This window comes from Morone saxatilis, unplaced genomic scaffold (genome assembly GCF_004916995.1).
Source record: "Morone saxatilis isolate NCDOM2014 unplaced genomic scaffold, NCSU_SB_2.0 Contig20, whole genome shotgun sequence".
In the NCBI taxonomy this organism is placed as follows: domain Eukaryota; kingdom Metazoa; phylum Chordata; class Actinopteri; family Moronidae; genus Morone; species Morone saxatilis.
This window is the reverse complement of record NW_023339763.1, coordinates 11179692-11198436: the sequence shown is the minus strand read 5'-3', so window position 1 is coordinate 11198436 and position 18745 is coordinate 11179692. Positions and strand designations below refer to the sequence as shown.

The 18745-nt window shown below is 40.1% G+C and overlaps 7 protein-coding genes across 7 annotated transcripts; 1 reads left to right on the top strand and 6 right to left on the bottom strand.

The window, feature by feature from the left end:
• Window positions 1-498: 498 nt before the first annotated feature.
• On the bottom strand, window positions 499-2651 carry LOC118331147 (claudin-4-like). Its single transcript, XM_035665920.1, has one exon. It carries the CDS (start codon window positions 2168-2170, stop codon window positions 1217-1219), a length of 954 nt encoding a protein of 317 aa, XP_035521813.1. The 5' UTR covers window positions 2171-2651; the 3' UTR covers window positions 499-1216.
• Window positions 2652-3341: 690 nt separating this feature from the next.
• Window positions 3342-5017, bottom strand: LOC118331127 (claudin-4-like). Its single transcript, XM_035665896.1, has one exon. It carries the CDS (start codon window positions 4736-4738, stop codon window positions 4106-4108), a length of 633 nt encoding a protein of 210 aa, XP_035521789.1. The 5' UTR covers window positions 4739-5017; the 3' UTR covers window positions 3342-4105.
• A 1872-nt stretch (window positions 5018-6889) lies between these two features.
• LOC118331773 (claudin-4-like) lies at window positions 6890-8991 on the bottom strand. The gene is made up of 3 exons (XM_035666849.1): window positions 8763-8991; window positions 7794-8049; window positions 6890-7281 (listed from the first exon to the last, which is right to left on the bottom strand). The coding sequence occupies exons 1-3, from the start codon at window positions 8895-8897 to the stop codon at window positions 6890-6892; spliced, it is 783 nt and encodes a 260-aa protein (XP_035522742.1). The 5' UTR covers window positions 8898-8991.
• Window positions 8992-10099: 1108 nt separating this feature from the next.
• LOC118331184 (claudin-4-like) lies at window positions 10100-11537 on the bottom strand. Its single transcript, XM_035665973.1, has one exon. It carries the CDS (start codon window positions 11067-11069, stop codon window positions 10512-10514), a length of 558 nt encoding a protein of 185 aa, XP_035521866.1. The 5' UTR covers window positions 11070-11537; the 3' UTR covers window positions 10100-10511.
• Window positions 11538-13172: 1635 nt separating this feature from the next.
• On the bottom strand, window positions 13173-14011 carry LOC118332070 (claudin-like protein ZF-A89). Its single transcript, XM_035667204.1, has one exon. The coding sequence runs from the start codon at window positions 13864-13866 to the stop codon at window positions 13318-13320; it is 549 nt and encodes a 182-aa protein (XP_035523097.1). The 5' UTR covers window positions 13867-14011; the 3' UTR covers window positions 13173-13317.
• Window positions 14012-14527: 516 nt separating this feature from the next.
• Window positions 14528-15723, top strand: zgc:112437 (uncharacterized protein LOC550468 homolog). The gene has a single exon (XM_035667203.1). It carries the CDS (start codon window positions 14830-14832, stop codon window positions 15460-15462), a length of 633 nt encoding a protein of 210 aa, XP_035523096.1. The 5' UTR covers window positions 14528-14829; the 3' UTR covers window positions 15463-15723.
• Window positions 15724-17535: 1812 nt separating this feature from the next.
• LOC118331598 (claudin-4) lies at window positions 17536-18171 on the bottom strand. Its single transcript, XM_035666638.1, has one exon. It carries the CDS (start codon window positions 18169-18171, stop codon window positions 17536-17538), a length of 636 nt encoding a protein of 211 aa, XP_035522531.1.
• Between the last annotated feature and the right edge of the window lie 574 nt (window positions 18172-18745).

Genomic DNA, 18745 nt, shown 5'->3' with positions numbered 1-18745 from the left:
TAGATAGATAGATAGATATAGTGCACTTTGTGATGTTGTGGTTTCTTTATAGATCACTCTGGATGAGTCTGTCATCCATCCATTGATGTTACCTGCTGTGTTTTAATTTAAATGAAGTTTATTTTTTATTTTTTTATTTCATTGTTGTTTTATTTTGTATTACGTACTTATTTTTGCAGTTTCTTTCTTCTTTATATATCCATGTACATGTGTTCTCTAAAGTAAAACCTTTTTTATTTTGGTAAAGTGGCAGCATATGACTGTTGCTACTGCATATTTGAATAAGCAAATCCAAAACAAGACTTCACAGAAACATGATTCACTGAAACCAAGTTGGCGTACTCTGTAAACACATTGTGCCTCCTTCCTCTAACACTGTCGCTGTTACCACACTCTCTGTCAAACCAGTTTGTCCTGTGGATTTTAATAGCCAGGAAGAGGACTTAAGGTCCAGGGTGTTGTTGTAAACTTTAAAGAAAAGGCTCTTTTCAGCTCATTTCTGACATGTTAGCATGTTTAATACATTTATAAATTAAAAAAACGTTTGACTTGCTTAAAAGAATTATAGTCATTTATTGAAAAGTAAACCTACAAATATCTGTCAATATCTGTCCAAATCAAGAAGACATAAAATCACATTTCACAGTTGTTACAAAAAGCAAAATCAAAGCCTTTACAGAAATTGACATGACATCAGTGTTGCATCTGGTGCAACACGTAAGGAATTACTTTTTATTTGCAGCAAGTGGAGATTTTTAATGAGCACATACTTGAATTAAAAATTATAATGCTAAGTAATGATGGTAGAAACAGACAAACAGTTTGAGGTAAAATAAAATTCTTTATGCTGACGGATTTGTCCTCATTCAGTGCTTTTACACAGTAAGAAAAAAAGCTGATACCAACATTAGCATGGCAAACCTAACATGTCAAAATGAATGCCAATCATTAATTAATGATTCTTTAAATAAGCACATTTTTGAAAAGGAAAACAACAATGGCATACTTCATTTGCACCTGAATTTGGTTTGTTTCTGTATTTGGTTTTAAGTACAGTTTTTGAGGAATGTAGTCCAGACATTTTCCCTTCTGTCCTTTGAGCAGAGCAACATGGTGGAGTATAAAGACAACCATACTTCAGTAAACAATCACAAAATAAGTAAACTACGACTTCTAAATAACATGTTGCATTTGTGTATATGTGTGCGCCCCCATATTACAGGTATGTTCTCGCTGGATTTGAGAACGCATCCTCATTTTCACTCCCAACTGACAAATTCTCTTCCATTTCTGCTCGTTTCAGCTGAGACTTTGTAGACGGTGCCTCACTGTGTTCAGATTTTGTCGACTCTGGTCTTTTCATCTGAGACTTTGTTGATGGTGCCCATGATATTTCTGACTCCTGCCTCAAACCTTGCACGTCCTCCCAGGGAGGCCTTGTCTTTGATGCCCCCTCGTAGCTTTGGGACCTGGAAAACACCGCTCCAACAGGCTGAGACTTTGCTGGTGGCACTCTGCGATGAGAACCAGCCTGGCTGGACCCGTTGGAGGAGCGGACCACCAGGTAGCGGACAGAGGGGCTCTTGTCTGCGTCACGGGCTTTGATGGGGCATGATGAGCTGATGAACAAACCACCCCCCAGCAAAAGCAAGATGGAGGCTCCCCAGCCAATGTAGAGACAGGCTCCAATCTCCCTCCTTTGAGCATCAACGGAGGCACTGTAAAACGTCCTCACAACGGCCCCAGCCGCCCACGACGTGGGAATCAAACACAGCAGCCCTGTGACAATCAACACTGCCCCAGCTGCTACAGCCACCTTACCCTTAACACCACCTCCTTCTTCATCCAAAAAGCGAGTGCACTTCCCTCCAACAAAGGCCAGGATGAGGCCCATGCTGCCAGTGGTGATGGCGAGGACAGTGAGCGCCCTGGCGGCCTGCAGGTCTGTGCTGAGTGCAAGGAGAGACTCGTACGGTTTACACTGGATCTGCCCCGTGCTCTCGACCACACAGGTCATCCAGATGCCCTCCCAGAAGGTCTGGGAGGTGATAATGGTACTGCCCATGAAGGCAGTGACCCGCCACATGGGCAGTATGCAGCTGATGATAACCCCTGCCCAACCCAAGAGGCACAGGGCACTGGCCAGCATCTGCATCCCCAGAGAGGCCATGATGCAGAGGTTCAGGGAAAATCTCTGAAGCTGTTTTCGAAATCCTTACAGACCTTCGAACAGCGTTCTGATGTTTTTATTCTTTGTCTGTGTAGCTTCTTTTGTTTTCAATCCTGATCTCTCTGGTCACTCTTCTCTTCTCTTCTATCTCGTACTATCTTTTCTGTGTCAGTCTTTCTCAACATTTGATGTTGCCATTCTCATACACCTCCATTTCTTGACATTGTTGCAGTGCTTTGAAGAATCTATCCCAGTAGCGCAGAGCCCTGTCGGACTCTGACTATTCAGCCTCCATTAGCCTTGACTCCAGGTGTGTCTCACTTCAGCCTCAGTTTATTTGTTTACATCCTATACTCCCTCCTTCTTCCCCTCCTTCTTTGTATCCCTAACTGCTGTCCTCTCCTTCCCCCTCTCTCTCTCTCTCTGTCCCTTCTGTCTTAATTTCTCTGCCTCAGAGTCTTTTCTGTCACCTGAGCGGCTGCCTGTGTGCTACTGGTCAGGTGTAGATGCACCACACCTACTCTATTGGGAAAAGAAAGGGGAGGAGATTGACAGAAAAACAGAGAGAGAGAGGTAGCTGTGAAACTGTGACATCATCTTTTCTCCTCCCTCACTGTTTTCCTCTGACGAGATAATTTTGGAAACAATGAGCTTTGGATAGAGCAATGAGAATGCAGAAATGCTGAACTGGATTGCAAATAAGCTCAGTATATATATATACGGCAATGTATTCATGCTCGTAATGCGTACCTGCAGAATGTATTGGTGTAACAAAAGAAGAATGATGTGAAACACAATCTCCTGGGAGAAAACCAGTTTCATTCTAGCAGCGGCTATTGCACAGAAAAACCAGTTTGAAACATGCAAACACACACACAAATATACACACTACTTAACTTTTTAATCAAATTATCAAAATAATGTTTAATAATCTTTAATCTCGCTGTCCTTGTACAGTTTAGAGAGATACTGTTTGTCTATTAATTTTTTTACTTTTTTCCCAAAGTATTATGATTATATATTGTATTTAAAGGACATAAGAAATCGCTGTATCTTGTGCAAAAGTTTACAAACAGATCATCTTATCAGTTAAAAAGAGGCAATACTACATACGCACATTTAAACTCAAAACATCCACACAAACACAGTTATTACTGAGTGTCTTTGTTTATTCAGCAAGGTCTCTATAGCAGGAGGGACACACATTGTCACACAACCTGTTTGTAAGGAATCTTTCATGTACACCTGAAAAACCAGATCCACTGTTCAGCTGGGGTTTTTTGGCATTTGTCACCACTGTAACTGTTCTTCCCTTTGAAAAAATAAAAACCACCAGCCACACATGCTCAAATGACCTAGATTTTAATGGTATACAATAATACAAAAAGAGAAAAACAACAACCAAAGAAAATTCTATTTGAACAGTATATCTCAATCAGTCACATAATCATCAGTATTCAACTATTTTAATCAAGAAAGAAGAGCCAAAATATCAGACTTAGACACCAAACAGTAACTACACGTGCAGATTTCACATAAATATACAATTGTTTTGTATATAGCAGTTCCTAACACACATGTTCTGAACACATCATAGAGAACACGCTGAGTGAGTGTGACTAATAAACAAAATAAACTAAACAATATAAGGAAAACTGTGTGAAAGTGTCCATAATGGTGTAAAATACAAAACATTGCATAAAGAATACAAATATTGCATGTTTACAACATATACGACTCTTTTAAGACTAAAACATATACTTAAGTTACACAGTCATACTGCAAATGTTCCTATCTACTTTAATTACATTTTAGATATTATTATTTTAAATTGTGGAACTTGACTCATGTTCATGGGAAAATGAGGTGACACTCATAAACTCTTTTTCTTATCTCTTCCCATCACACTGTCCGAATTCTGCTTCCAGCTGAGATCTAAACGTAGGCCTTGCCGCTGTCCGTAGAGCGAGCCTTGGCGTACTTCACATCATAGTCGTTCTCATCTCTGGGGGGACAGGAGCTGCAGAGGAGTCCCCCGCCTAGGAACAGCAGCCCCGCCGAGCCCCAGCCAATGTAGAGCGAGGCCCCCAGCTCCCTTCTTTGAGCGTCGGTCATGATGGGGTTGTAGAAATCACGAATGATGGTGTTGGCGGTCCAGCAAACAGGGATAAGCACCATGAGGCCTGCGATGATGAAGAGGATTCCAGAAGCGATGGCCACTTTGCTCTTTTCCCTTTCTTCAACCACAAAGTTGGTGCACTTGCCACCGGCCACGCCAAGAAAGATCCCAAAGACCCCAGCGATGATGGCAATGATGGTGAAAGCTCTGGCAGCCTGCAGGTCTTGCGGTAAGGCCAGGAGAGAGTCATAGACTTTGCACTGCATCTGGCCTGTACTCTGGGTCACACAGTTCATCCACAAACCCTCCCAGATCACCTGAGAAGTGACAATGTTGGCACCAATGAAGGCTGTGACTTTCCAGGTAGGGAGAGCGCAGATGATGATGCTCCCCAGAAAGCCGATGATGGCCAGGGCCATACCCAGAATCTGTCTTCCACCAGACACCATGTTGAGGCTCTGTCGATCTCTTCAAACAGGTAAGACTGTGTGTTACTAAGAACAAGTAGTGGTTTTTTGCCCGCTCAGAGGAGAAGTTGACTATGGCTTTGTCACTCACAGGTTATGTTGTTAAAGAAGTCAGAGGAGGAGTTTTCTGATGTAGCCTCTTAGCTGAAACTGGTTTGTGAAGAAATCTCACCTGACCACATTGCTTCTCAGCACCAGTAGAAAGGACAGCAAAGTTTCAGATGCACACAGAAGCCCCTTTAAGGACAAAATAATTTAAATACAGCACACAGACTAATTATGTTTCTCATCAATTCACAAGCATGGTTGTTTTGTACCTTTCAAAAGCTATTTGAAATCATTCATCAGTACGGAAGCACAGTATTTGCTTGGACGTTACTGATTATATCCAAGAGGGACTTACCAAGACTCAACACTCAAAAATGTCAGTGTAGCAATCTCAGTTTCAGTGTCAGTTTCTACTTTATTTTAAGATACAACAAGCTTTGATTAATACCCAGAAGGGAAAAGAATATAAGAGATATAAAGAAAGTAAAAAAATAAATAATAGGAGATAAAACATAAATAAGAACAGAGGTAAAAATAGAAATTATACAAGAGCAATTAAAGACAAAATTATGTGATTAGTCTGGTATTAAAGAGCATACACCACAATAATTTCTAATATGATGGGTAATGATACTCAGTGTTTGTCTGTATTAATATAGAAATATAGTTAGTAATAAAAATAATTAATTTAAAGAGTGTATTGAGATTAGCCTTTACAACATGAGTTGAACGTAACGTGAGATTTAGTAGTAGCAAAAACATATAGAATAGTACAGCATAATATATAATACATAATAAGTATAGTATAATATATGACAGAATATATCAAAAGATATAAATCAGTCTAAAGGAGAGACCGTGCAGAGAGAGTGTGAGTGAGTAAAGCAGTTCCTCTTGAGAAATCTAACTTCTTACAATATCACTGAAATATGAGACAGTCATTCACAGTGAATATAAATGGTACTCTTCTGATTGGCAAAGATCAAAAGCTTTGAAATGGTTTCCAGAAAGGCACATCACCTCCAGAGTGATCACAGTGCCAATCGATACTAGCAGCACTCAGAGTGTAATGGCATGAACAGTAGGCGTTTGAATGCACACATGACTGCAGGGATGAAGCAGATATTCACTGAACAGGCAAATGTGTCCTTGAACACAAATCTGAAACATTAGCACTTTGTTAATGTTGTGGCACTTTGTGACACTACAAAGATGTAGTTGACCTTCATTCAGATCAGTCATTGTATTAAAGTGGAGTTTCTCTTAACGATAATAATTTGAATAACTTTTCCTCAGTCCTGCATATAAAGGCCAGTGCAGTTTTTTTAATCATTAAACAAAAACTGCCACTACCATTATTATTAATATTTATTTAAATTTAGTTTACTTGGTCTATAACATTACAATGTTTGGCTGTACAGCATGAGCTTTTAATGAGTAATACACTGGCAGCCTGTAAAGCCAGGTATCTTGAATAATGATAACAATGATGTCAAACTTTATTGATCTGACATGTAAACAGAAACACTCACTGTTAACATCTATGTAATTCCTGTGTTCAGTCACCCTCAGTAAAGAACAATGATCAGTGCAGATCCACCCAACCAGATTTAGGACACACTGTAATAATATTCCTTTGGCACAGTTGTGGCTCTGCTGCGATCGTCACACACCAGATTTGGCCTCATCCCCGTTAATAAGCCTTTCACCCTTGTCTGGTGTCCCTGATCTGTTTGACAGATTACGGGTTAGCTTACTTCCCAAAGTCTCCTGTGTTTTGTCCCCTAAGGCCAAGGGTGGGTCTTGAGGCGTGCCACCTCTAAAAAATGCCCCGCCACACCAGTTTGGTGTTAAATGCAGTCAAATTTCACACATTCATTTAGACTGATTTTAAAAAATAACTTGTTAAAAAAGTGAAATTAACACAATTTAATTCAATTATCGGTTGTGGCCACATGTCAGACTTAAGTAATAGGTTTAAATTAAATAAAAAATCACAGGTATTCTGAAAAATATATTTTGGAAGACTTGAAAATAAAACTGCCTGAGGCTGGTTACACCTCCCAACCTCACTCTGAGCTCTATTCAGGGACGCTTGGAGTACATGCCCATCCAACTTGGTGTATGACGATCAAACCTCCTGGAGCTGTCTGATCTTATGAAATCAGACCTTAGACTGCCCATACGGGATGAGCCGTCACTGAATGAGTTGATGCTGTACGGCGTGTAGGAGTAGTTCAGAGATTGGGATCTCTCCCTCTCCCCACAGACTATACACATCAGAGCACCGCTGAGCAGGAGCAGCAGAGAGGAGGCCCAACCTATGTAGATGGAGGAGCCCACCTCTCTCTTCAGGGCCGCAACCACCAGGGGGTCGTTGTAGAGTGAGATGGTTGCTGCTGCTGACCAACTGACCGAAACCAGACACAGGATGCCAGCTAGGACACACAGAGCTCCACCCAGCAGAGATGCCTTGAGAAACAAAGGATATCCGTGATTTAAATATATTTTCATGGCATTTGTGTTTTTATTTGCAGACGAACGATTGAGGCCGTCATGGTCAATGCAGTAAAAACCTACACTACACATAGAGGCTATTAAGCACAGAAAAAAGGTTTTACATACACCTTGGCCATTTCAAAAGATACTCATGTTAAATATTAAAGATTGCCAACCGGATACTTGCCCAACTGCATGGCCCCAAAAAGCCCTGTGTGGCAATTAGTTTGTGGTAATTTGACATATTAAAAGCACAATCTAAACTGAGATGGTAAAGGTGGTGGCCTCTGCATTTTTACTTAATTATGTCTGTCTTGCAGAAGGACCATGTGTCATAATATAAATGCCTTATTCTTTTCTTCTTTTTGATCTTATTACTACATAGTGCATATTCGTAACAGATGTTATAAACAAGATCGATACCCCACAATTTTAGAATTAATAGCTGGAATAATTTCCTTGCTACAATGTATGTCTGTGCAATATGAATACAAATTTAGCACCTTCTTTCTTGAGGAAGAGGTGGTCGGAGGCTCTAAGGGCTCAGGTGGATCGTCACTACAGTTGGCTACGCCTCCTCCGATGAGGGTGACAATGAAGCCAAGGAGGCCGGCGACAATGGAGAGCAATGTGAGGGCACGCCCAGCCTGGATGTCAGGGGTCATAGTGATGGATGTTGTGTGTGTCTTGCACTGTATCTGACCTGTGGCCTGAAGGACGCAGTGTAACCACAGGCCGTCCCACACCTAATACAGAGACAGTGGGAATCTTCAGTGAATTTTAAAGAGCTGGACAGGATGTTCATTCATTAATGTAGGTGAGGTTGTCCATAAACCCTGAATTACAGTTTTTGTGTTGAGAAGCAACTTATATGTTCAATTATACTCTTGGTGCAGAATTCCAAATTCAGTTAAAAGTCTTTGGTATTTTATTTTTTGGTAAATAAGGAGATTTAGATGAGATGAGATAAATAAGGAAACAGACTATTTCAGTGTAATCCAACATTATACTGTGACATACATAAATGTACACAACTATCATAACTTTATTTTGTCTTTATTAAACAAGGACAATGCACAAAAACATTCATCTCAAAATTAGAAGAGATGATTTAAGCTAATGTCCATCTGCAGTCACAGGGGAGGAACAAACAGACGCTGAAAATATTCTTGTACACACAATACCATTGCATAGTCTCTATCACACTAACCATAGAAAAATCTATACATCAACATATGAATACCAGCACAACTATACAAGTACAATTCATTACAGTTAAAAATATATCTCTCTCTTCAAACTTTTTGTTGTGTTTTGCTTTTCCTTATTCCCTCATTTTTATGCAAGTTCAGAAAGTCTGTGTTTCTGTTGTTAATTTAATAAATATTATATAATGATTTAAATTTAACATGTAGTAAGTGAAATTAATTTCTCTAGGATGTACAGTATATCAACTTACCGATTGTGCAGTCACAACATTTGCTCCCACAAAAGATGTCTCGCGCCACATTGGCAGTCCACACACTAAACACACTCCCAAAACCCCCATCATGACCAGTGCCAAGCCTCCAATCTGTTTGCCCTGCCCCTCCATTTAAAAAATATGCAGTTATGCAGCAGTAAATTAAAATCAGAGATACAAGAGCTACAATAAAAAAAGATAATTCTCCAATAATAATCCACAGTGACCCCAGCAAATGATATACATCTAAGGATTTCCTGGCAGGTTTTCAAAGGAGAAAATGAGCATTCCCCTTGTCTTATCTCTGCTGAAATAGAGGAAGATCCTTTAGTCAGCTGTTATGTTTTGCTGTTATGTTAAGTAGTCAGATGACACAAAGATCAACAGAGATGTGCAAATGTGGTCTAGAGAGGCAGCTTGTGAGGTGTCTGTAAATATACATTATTTAAATACCTCCGCGCTAGAACCGAAGCAGGTTTTTCAGGCTTTTATACAAACTGAAATGGCTGATGTAGATCCTAGAAGTTCTCAAACTAACATTTGTTCCGTTTATTATTATCTGTTTATTTATTTGAGCATCATATATCTCTGGAGGGCTAAAAAATCTGAAGTTGTTTTTAAAAATAATAGTGTGAGAGACAAAATAAATGTATTTTTGTAAAGAAGTTCTGCAAAGTGATTTTATTGTTTTATTTAAGTTACAAAAAAATTATAGTTTCCACTTGATGTGGCAAAAGATGGAAACAACTGAACGTAATAAGCAAATATATACTTCAATAACTCAATAATGAGTAAAAGGATGGAAACAGACATTTTAGTTTTGTCCAGTACAGTTCAACTTCTTGTGTAATGACAGTGATAAAGAGTAATTATAACTTTTTATGATTTTGCATAATTCAGTTTCAGATTATTGAAAATTGTCTCTGAATAAAACTGTCTTGTTGCAAATAAACATACATTTCCTTACCACACTGGCAGTTTAAACAAATACTGTTTAAGATTCTGATTAAACACCAATAGTCTCTCAACGACTTAAAAACTGAATATTCTTTGAGAATTCAATTCACAATTTGTGCTATGCACAGTAAAACACTTCACATAAACTTGGATGTCTGCATTAAAGGACCAGTGTGTACGATTTAATGGCATGAGTGAAATTGCAGATTGCTTGCCTCACTCCCCCCTTCCAAGCGTGAAAGGCACTATCTAGAGCCAGTGTCTGGTCTACTCTAGAAACATGACGGTTCAACATGGTGGACTCCGTGGATGGACACTGCAGATAAAAACGTCTTATTGTAAGGTAACAAAAATACAATGATTCTTATTTTTAGGTGATTATACACTAATGAAAACATATGTATAAATATTATATTCTGCAAATAGAGCTGCTAAATCTTACACACTGGACCTTTCAACATTTTTCATTTAACATCCTGTAATATATACAACTATTAGCTTAACCTTCATGTTTTAAATCTTCACTCCTCTACAATCATAAACACTGCATGTCCTGGTCATGCAATTTGCTGTACACTTCAATATGCTACACATTTTCTAATGTTTTGATTTGTTGTAAAATGTCAGTATAGTGCAATTTAACTGAGGTTGAAAAGAAGCTTTGATCTAAGACTGAAACAAAGAAGGTCCATCACAGTTAATACATGTTTGTACATTTTCAACTACAGTCTGTATCTGATAGATGTCATCACGTACTCTACTCTGCTCTTCGCTCTCTTCTCCTCATCCTCAGCATCTGTAGGTGCTACTCAAAACCCCTCCTCCAATGATGAGTAGAGCTCCAGACGCCCAGCCCACATATATGGAAGCACCGAGTTCTCCCCTCCTCTCCTGGGTGGCCAGAGGGTTGTAGAAACCTGTGATGATGCTGTAAGCTGACCAGCTTACAGGAATAACACACAGGAGCCCTGCTAATATAAACACCACACCTCCAGCCAGGCCAACATTAGATTTGGTCAGCCAGTCATCACGGTAGAAGTTGGTGCAGCGGACCCCGACCACAGTGAGTCCGATGGCCACTACGCTGACAGCGATGGAGACGCACATCAAAGCCCTGGAAGCCTGCAGTTCCTGTGGCAAAGCCAGAACGGAGTCGTAGGCCTTACACTGCGACTGACCCGTGCTCTGGATTACACAGTTCATCCATAAACCTTCCCAGAAGACCTGAGCTGTGATGATGTTTGCCCCAATGAAGGCTGTCACCTTCCACATTGGCAGTGCGCAGATAAGGATGGTGCCAAGAAATCCGATGATTGCCAAACACACACCAACGAGCTGAGTCCGCATTTTGCCACAAAAACTAATTCAAGGCAGGTATTTATGTTTGCCACAAATTCAAAAACAGCAACAAAATCCCCTTTCAGTTGAGCTGGAGATCATTTTTACCAGAAGCTTTCACTCTGCTGTTTTTTTGCTGTGTGTTTTGCTGAATGGTTTTGCACTGCAGGTGTGTGAAGGAAGAGCAAAAGGGAGGGGACTCTGCTACGTTGGATCGGGTTTCCTGCTTGTCCTGATTCCTGCTCACTGTGAAGAAGTAGGAGGAGAGAGCTGTTAACAAAAGCAACCATGCATGAATAACTGCTTTGTGCACCAAAACAAAAGGCTTTGGTTACAAATTCTAAATGGATTGAAGCACTAAGTCACGCTTTCACATATCTTCAGTTCAGACTTTATCTGAGAATCCTTTTAAACCTGAAATGACATAACATGAGCGCTTCCTAAAAGTTTCTAACTTGTACAGAGCTTGGGGTTAAAAAAAAAAAAAAAAAACACTTGAGAGGAGCTAATACATGAAAAGAAAGAGTAGAGTACCTCTATCAGCACCTGTTCAATTAATGCTCAACAGTGGGATTCAATTCAAAACATACATACACATGATTATAATATCAAAAGAAATTAGAAGAGTAGAAGATATTTTGAAAGGTGTCTTCCTGGTTTTAGAAATGTAGTGTAGTCAAATCAGATATACTGCCTGTCCCGGTACTTTTTGGGAACATACACTTTTTTGCTGGGAGTTTGATAACGGTATCGATTCGAATGAATTATAATTATGAAGCTACAATCAGCAGGCGGTTAACTTAGCTTAGCACAAAGATTTAAAGTGAAACAGCTGCACCTTGACAAGACTACCAGAAGTCTAAAAACACCAAGTAAAATAAGTTGTTTTTACGCTTCAGTTTTTATATGGATTAAACAAACAAGGTATGTGTTTAGAGGTTATAGTAGGCCGAATTAGTCACCTTTCCACGGATCCATGCTAGCTGTAGCTTCATAGTTATGTTAGCTTACATATATTGGATAAACAAAATAGTCAGTACAAAAATCATGATACTAAAAAAGATAATATGGTAATTCATGATATTTTGGAGGGGATTTATCATTTAAACAAAATTAAATGGATAAGTATAAATTGTTCACTTTTGGATTGAAAAATGTTAAATGAATATAGATATATTAAAGATAATTTACCAAACTGCCATTACTTTTGTTTTTTACAGACATTGACATGTCAAAGCATTCTGTCAGTTTATTGTTTATGCTGGCTCACTGAGAAATTAATGACAAAGAGCCAATATTGTTAATAGTAACATCTGTGCCTAATAGTAAAGATATCTACCACGGAAGTCTATACTATGATCAGCTCAGTGAAATGAGTGAACCTTGGTTGCAACTCATCGCTCATGTTGCCTTTGTCAAAATAAGAGCATGTTAAACACAATATAATCCAGGGTCAATGAATGAAACCTCAAGTACCCATTTTGCTATACTCAAGCATTTAAAAACCACTTGTTACATAAGTGTTAGCATCAGAACGTACTGAACACTTCTTTTTAGAGCATATACCATGACTTTTCTCCCCCCGAATTGCCACAATATTTTGCAACCAGCCACAACAGCCTGCCTTGCATAATCAGTCAACTTCAGTTAAGTAGAGCTGTAGATTCTTGCAACATTAGCTGTGTGAATAGTTTTCCCCACACCATTTTGATGTTGTAGGAAAAGCACTGGTGTATCTTTAAATCTTTAAAGTTACCAAAAATTTCCAACAAGGTTTTTTTTTTTTTTTTAAATGCAATTCAGCAAAATCTCAAATTCACTGCTTATAGACTTTAGTAAAGACAGTGTACGAGGTAGTTCATAGATGCAGGGTCTGTGTCGTGAATGCTGGTGACAGTTAACACCAGAGAGACTTAAAGATTTAACTTTGGTTTCAACTGAGCCACAAAGTCGTTATAGTGCTGGATTTTGGTTGTTAAAACTGATTAGAAAACTAGACCAGCTAAGTTGAAGTTACCCAATTAATCAAGGCTTTTTCAAGGCCAAACCACCATCTTAAAACCTTCCTTTGTCTTCACTGACAACAGTAGCATGCACCTCCACACAAGAAAAGTGATTATGAAGTTTAAATTTATTTAAAAGTAGAATACTTGATATAAAGACAAGACGATAAAACAGGACTTAAAAAAAAAAAGGAAAAATTCAGTCCAGTTTGCCAGACTAAGATATGTAGACTTTAAGACTACATGCAGGCATTTTAAACATAGGCCCCTCCACTGGCTGCTGAACGTGGGGCAGAATATTTGACAGAGTATCTGCTATCCTTACGCTGCTGACACTGACAGCACATAAGGGCACCTCCAATGAGTAGGAGTCCTGCTGATCCCCAACCGATGAACAGCGACGCGCCGAGCTCCCGCCTCTGCGCGTCGATCATGGTGGGGTTGTAGAAGTTCCTGATGACCTCGTTAGCAGACCAGGACACAGGGATCAGGCACAGGATACCACCGACGATGAAGAACACCCCCGCAACAATGGCCACCTTGCTTTTGGCCACTTCATCTTCAATGCAGTTGGTGCACTTTCCTCCTGCGACAGCAAGCAGGATTCCCATGAAGATGATCAGGATGGAGATCACAACTAAGGCCCTCGCCGCCTGCAGGTCCTGGGGCAGAGCCAGCATGGAGTCGTAGACCTTGCACTGCATCTGTCCGGTGCTCTGCATCACGCAATTCATCCACAGGCCTTCCCAGAAGATCTGTGCTGTCACAATGTTGTTCCCAATAAAAGCAGACACCTTCCACATCGGCAGGGCACAGATGATGATGTCTCCCAGAAAGCCGATGGATGCCAGAAAGATGCCAAAGAGCTGGAGACCTGCAGAACCCAAGTTCGTTTCAGGTTGTTAAGCAGCCGTGTGAGGAGTCAACTGCACAAGCAATGAAATACAAAGATTACTCTCTCACCTGCAGCTTTTATGCCAACACGGTAGGTTGTTCTGATTGGTTGTTCAAAATTGTTCAAACTGAAAACACCTGTGGTCGTTAAGTTAGTTCGGTAGTGTTTAGCTCATTGGCTCATTTTCATCTCAACCACAGGGAGAAATAAGTTTATTTTTACTGCCCATCCTACAATATGTAACAACACTTTTCCCGTTTTACATTTTTAAGTGTCAATTAGACCATGAACATGTCTGCTTACCACCTTATTTCATGTTCTGTTACCAGTGCAGCAATCAAGCTGAGTGATTTCACCTGTGCTGATTAGCCACTGAGCCTCAGCTGAGTTGTTGTGCATGAGCCAAACACATTTTAAAATGAACAAGAAAGATGTATCCAAACAGAGATAAGAGTAAAAAAGGGAAAGGATATTCCAGGTAGAATAAATATTAGCTCATATTAGAACTTAAAATCCTTACAGGAATAGATTGTATAGATGTCACTAGTTTTCAAAACTTCATAACATCAGACGTTTACTGTAGCAAGCTTTTCACTGAACCCTTCTGTCTAAGCTTCTTCTCTTTCTTCAACGCTCTACTGGGGCACCAGAGGGCCTCTTTGTAGGAGAGAAACACCTCTGAACTCAGCAGCAAGATTGATGTTTATATCTGAACAGTGAAGCCAAAGCCCACCCAGAGGAGGGGGCTTCTTGGGGGCATCTGCGGGTCATATAAACCTCCCCGACAGTGGGAGAGCTTTTAGTTGGCAGCTCAGTGAAGAACTGAGACAGAGCAAGAAATAGAAGGAGCACCAGCAATCAGGAAACAGCAATGGCATCTTTAGGGCTGCAGATTCTGGGCGTCGGGCTGGCAGTGCTTGGTTGGATTGGAAACATACTGATTTGTATGCTGCCGCTGTGGAAGGTGTCTGCTTTTATTGGGAACAACATTGTGGTGGCTCAGACCATCTGGGAAGGACTGTGGATGACATGTGTGGTGCAGAGCACGGGCCAGATGCAGTGCAAGGTCTACGATTCCCTGCTAGCCCTGCCTCCGGACCTCCAGGCAGCTCGGGCCATGGTGGTCATCGCCATCCTCTTCTCTCTTTTCGGCCTGCTGCTCTCTGTGGTCGGAGGGAAATGCACCACCTGCATTGGGGACAAGGCAGCAAAAGCTAGAGTGGCCATCTCCGCAGGGGTTTTCTTCATCCTGAGTGGTGCTCTGTGTCTGGTGACCGTGTCTCTGCCTGCTAATACTATCATCAAGGACTTCTACAACCCCATGGTTCCAGACGCCCAGAGGAGGGAGTTGGGTGCGTGTTTGTACATGGGCTGGGGAGCATCAGGACTACTGCTGATCGGTGGTGCTCTTCTCTGCTGTCAGTGCCCGTCAGGAGGAGACCGCTATAATGGAGCCAAGTACTCCGCGCCTAAATCCACAACACCCGGGAAGGAATTTGTCTGAGTTGCTGCATTACATTAGAGGCAACAGCTTTTGAAAAAGCACCTGATTTTACTCAAAGTACAAACCGGTTACTTATCAAGTTGTGATTTGCATAGTGACTAACCTTTTTTTTTTTTTTTTACTAACAAACTGGGGCCTATTGTTTCTGAAACATACAAGTGACTCCAAGGTATGTGCCATGTTAGGATTGCAGATTAATTTCTTTTTACGTTGTTTTGTATTAGAATGTCAATATTAATTCAATCTGCCTCAGACTCCTGATTTTTTTGTGACTGAAGCACTTCATAAAAACATTTATTTGTCATGTGAAATCTTCATTTTCATTTTGTTTTTCATTCAGACAATAAACAGTATTTTTTGTCAGCAATGTTTTTTTTAATATGCGTGATCAGGGGGAATATAAAGTACATTTACTTACTATAATTACTGTGTTTGAGTACAATTTTGAGGTACTTTTCTTCAGAACTATTATTCTATGCAAAATTTAGATGGAAATATGGAACTCTTTTTTACTTAATTTGAGGAGTTATTGTTACTATTACCTTAAAAATTTAGGTTTTTACATGGCTTTTACATCATTTATGCAGCTGGCTGGTTTATTGAATTTTGTGATTTGTGATATTGGACAAACTGACTCAACTATATAAAATGTTAAATTTAGCTCCACCAGCTAAAAACAGTAAAATGTTGGCTTAACATTCATACATCATTAATTTAATAATTTCCAGTATTACAGTATACTGACCAGTGCAATTTCTGCATTATGAGTACTTTTACACTACAATTTTACTTTAAGTACATTTCGTTCCATTCTTTTTCTGTACTTTTAACCATAAATAAATACTCAACATTTACATTGTGACTGCTATTTTTGCCTAAGTAAAACTGAATATTTCTTACACCACTGGACTGATCTCAGTGGCCAAAAAGGAAAGACACAAAGTGAATCATTACAGTAAAGTATTGTTTTTCTTGTCAGACTGGTTTCAATTGAAAATGTCTGTAAACAAAAAAAAAAAAACCATTAAAGAGGTTTCAGATACATCAACCTGACAAGACTTGGCAGATGTGCTCTTAGTGGGCAAAGTGTAAATATTCATTCTTTGGAGATATAAAACAGTTCCTTGGCAACATGAATCCAAGCATACACAGAGCACTGTTGTCTCTGGCAGTGACGTCCATTTTACTCAAGACAGAAACAGTAAATTACCATCTTTATACAAGGGCACTTGATTACAGCATGGCAAACATCTCAACCAGATACAGTGAATTCCCAGGAGTCTACTCCCCTGAATTCCTGAATGCCTTATCACAAGATTATTGCGAACTTCAGTTTCAGTTCTGTTACAGTGCAGGTGCAAAGTGAACACGAAAAAAGGAAGAAGTCAGGAACAGTATGGACAAAGAAGCTTTATTTCTGACATCTAAAAGACAATTGGAAGTCTAGCAATGATTATGCAGTAGAATAAAACAGAACTTCACCACTGATTTCAAGTGCACACAGTACCAATATTAAACAAGCTTTTAAAAAATCTGTATTTATCTTTATTTTGGGCAGCATCTTTACAACATTAGGGAATACAGTAATTTAATAAAGACTGTCTGTATTAAGATGTCTTTATGAATGAAACAAGTCCTTCTATTGACTATTTTGTTCCCAATAAAGTTAATGATTCAGAGGAATGTTAATGGTTTTCAGTCCTTAGATTCACAGTAAGGTAAATATTTATTTGTGAAAAACAAGATCTGAGAAAAAACTAACTTACACTGTATATGTCAACCTTTGATAGGGACATAAGCAGACAACATATTTCACTGTGCAGTCTTTTGTTCCCTTAATGCTCCAAATTGTTTATTGAGTTTAAAAAGTAACTCAATTTCTGAGGAAGTATTTTCTTCCCTAATCTAACAAATACACAGATCTTAAGCAACACAGATTTCTTGCTTTTGTGAGCAACAACAATTTTAATTACCTCATGAAACAGATATTTTTTCTGCAACCTTTTGGTGAAACATTAACAAAACTGAATGAAAATCTCGAGACATCTGATGCTGCAGTTCCAGCCCAAACACTCACACATAATCCACATTTGAAGATGCGGTTCTTGCCGGAGCAAACTTGGCAGGTATGTAGGGTCTTCCATCTTTCGGGGGGCAGTTGTTGCAGAGCAGACCTCCTCCCAGCAGCAGCACTCCAGCAGAGCCCCAGCCGATATAAAGTGCAGCCCCAAGCTCCCTTCTCTGAGCCGCGGTCAACAGGGGGTTATAAAAGTCCCTGATCACTGCATGAGCTGACCACGACACTGGGATCATGATGAGCATAGCAGCTATTATGAAGATCACGCCGGACACGATGCAGGCTTTGGCTTTGGCCACGTCGTCCTCCATGCAGTTAGTGCACTTTCCACCAACCACAGCCATGAGGACGCCGAACACCCCGACGATAACAGAGATGACCACCATGGCCCTGGCGGCCTGCAGGTCTTGGGGTAAAGCCAGCATGGAGTCGTACACCTTACACTGCATCTGGCCTGTGCTCTGGACTACGCAGTTCATCCACAGGCCCTCCCAGATCACCTGTGCAGTGACAATGTTCGCCCCGACAAAAGCGGTGACTCTCCACATGGGCAGAGCGCAGGTGATGATGGTGCCCAGCCAGCCGATGAAGGCCAGCAGCACACCCATGATCTGAAGACCCTGAGAAGCCATTGTTACGTGTCTGCAGCCAGGACTCAACTTCTACCAGAAGAAAGAAAAGGTTGCTCTTACAGAAATGTTCAGGTCTTGAAGATTATTAGACTCTGAATGCATAAAAACAAAAAATACTCCTCTCACACCTGCTTGAGGAAGTGTTTGCTGTGCTCTGGCCCTCTGAGGTCTCACTATGAGAAGAAACTGCTTCTCATTGTGGTTCCAACTTTCAGGGTGGAGTTTCTGTGCTCCCAGACAAAAGGGGGAAAGCTGAGACCTAATATCCACAATCCTTGTTCTCTCTTTCTGTTCATTGTTTCCACACATACAAGCTTTGTTACCTCAAGCAAGGCTTCAAGACTGGGAACAATGGCTCCCCATCCCACCTGTTCTCATACACACACAAAAACATACAGACCCACTCACACAGGTCAAACCTTGAGCAAACACAAACTTCAGAGTTTGGGTCAGCGTATTCATTTGTTAAGACAAAAAGCAGTGAATTAACCTTCAGATGCACAGTATTGTATTAAAGTAAGGTTTGCATGTTTGATTAAAGGACCTTAATTATAGTAAAAGATTAAATCAAAGG

Coding starts and splice junctions, on each gene's coding strand:
- LOC118332070 (XM_035667204.1), bottom strand. CDS start 13,866: ATGTGGAAGGTGTCTGCTTTTATTGGGAACAACATTGTGACAGCACAG.
- LOC118331127 (XM_035665896.1), bottom strand. CDS start 4,738: ATGGTGTCTGGTGGAAGACAGATTCTGGGTATGGCCCTGGCCATCATC.
- LOC118331147 (XM_035665920.1), bottom strand. CDS start 2,170: ATGGCCTCTCTGGGGATGCAGATGCTGGCCAGTGCCCTGTGCCTCTTG.
- LOC118331773 (XM_035666849.1), bottom strand. CDS start 8,897: ATGGAGGGGCAGGGCAAACAGATTGGAGGCTTGGCACTGGTCATGATG. Junction 8,050..8,762: donor ATGTTGTGACTGCACAATCG/GTAAGTTGATAT, acceptor TCTCTGTATTAG/GTGTGGGACGGCCTGTGGTT. Junction 7,282..7,793: donor AAAGAAGGTGCTAAATTTGT/ATTCATATTGCA, acceptor ATCCTTTGTTTC/TCAAGGCATCTCTGCTGGGT.
- LOC118331598 (XM_035666638.1), bottom strand. CDS start 18,171: ATGGCTTCTCAGGGTCTTCAGATCATGGGTGTGCTGCTGGCCTTCATC.
- zgc:112437 (XM_035667203.1), top strand. CDS start 14,830: ATGGCATCTTTAGGGCTGCAGATTCTGGGCGTCGGGCTGGCAGTGCTT.
- LOC118331184 (XM_035665973.1), bottom strand. CDS start 11,069: ATGCGGACTCAGCTCGTTGGTGTGTGTTTGGCAATCATCGGATTTCTT.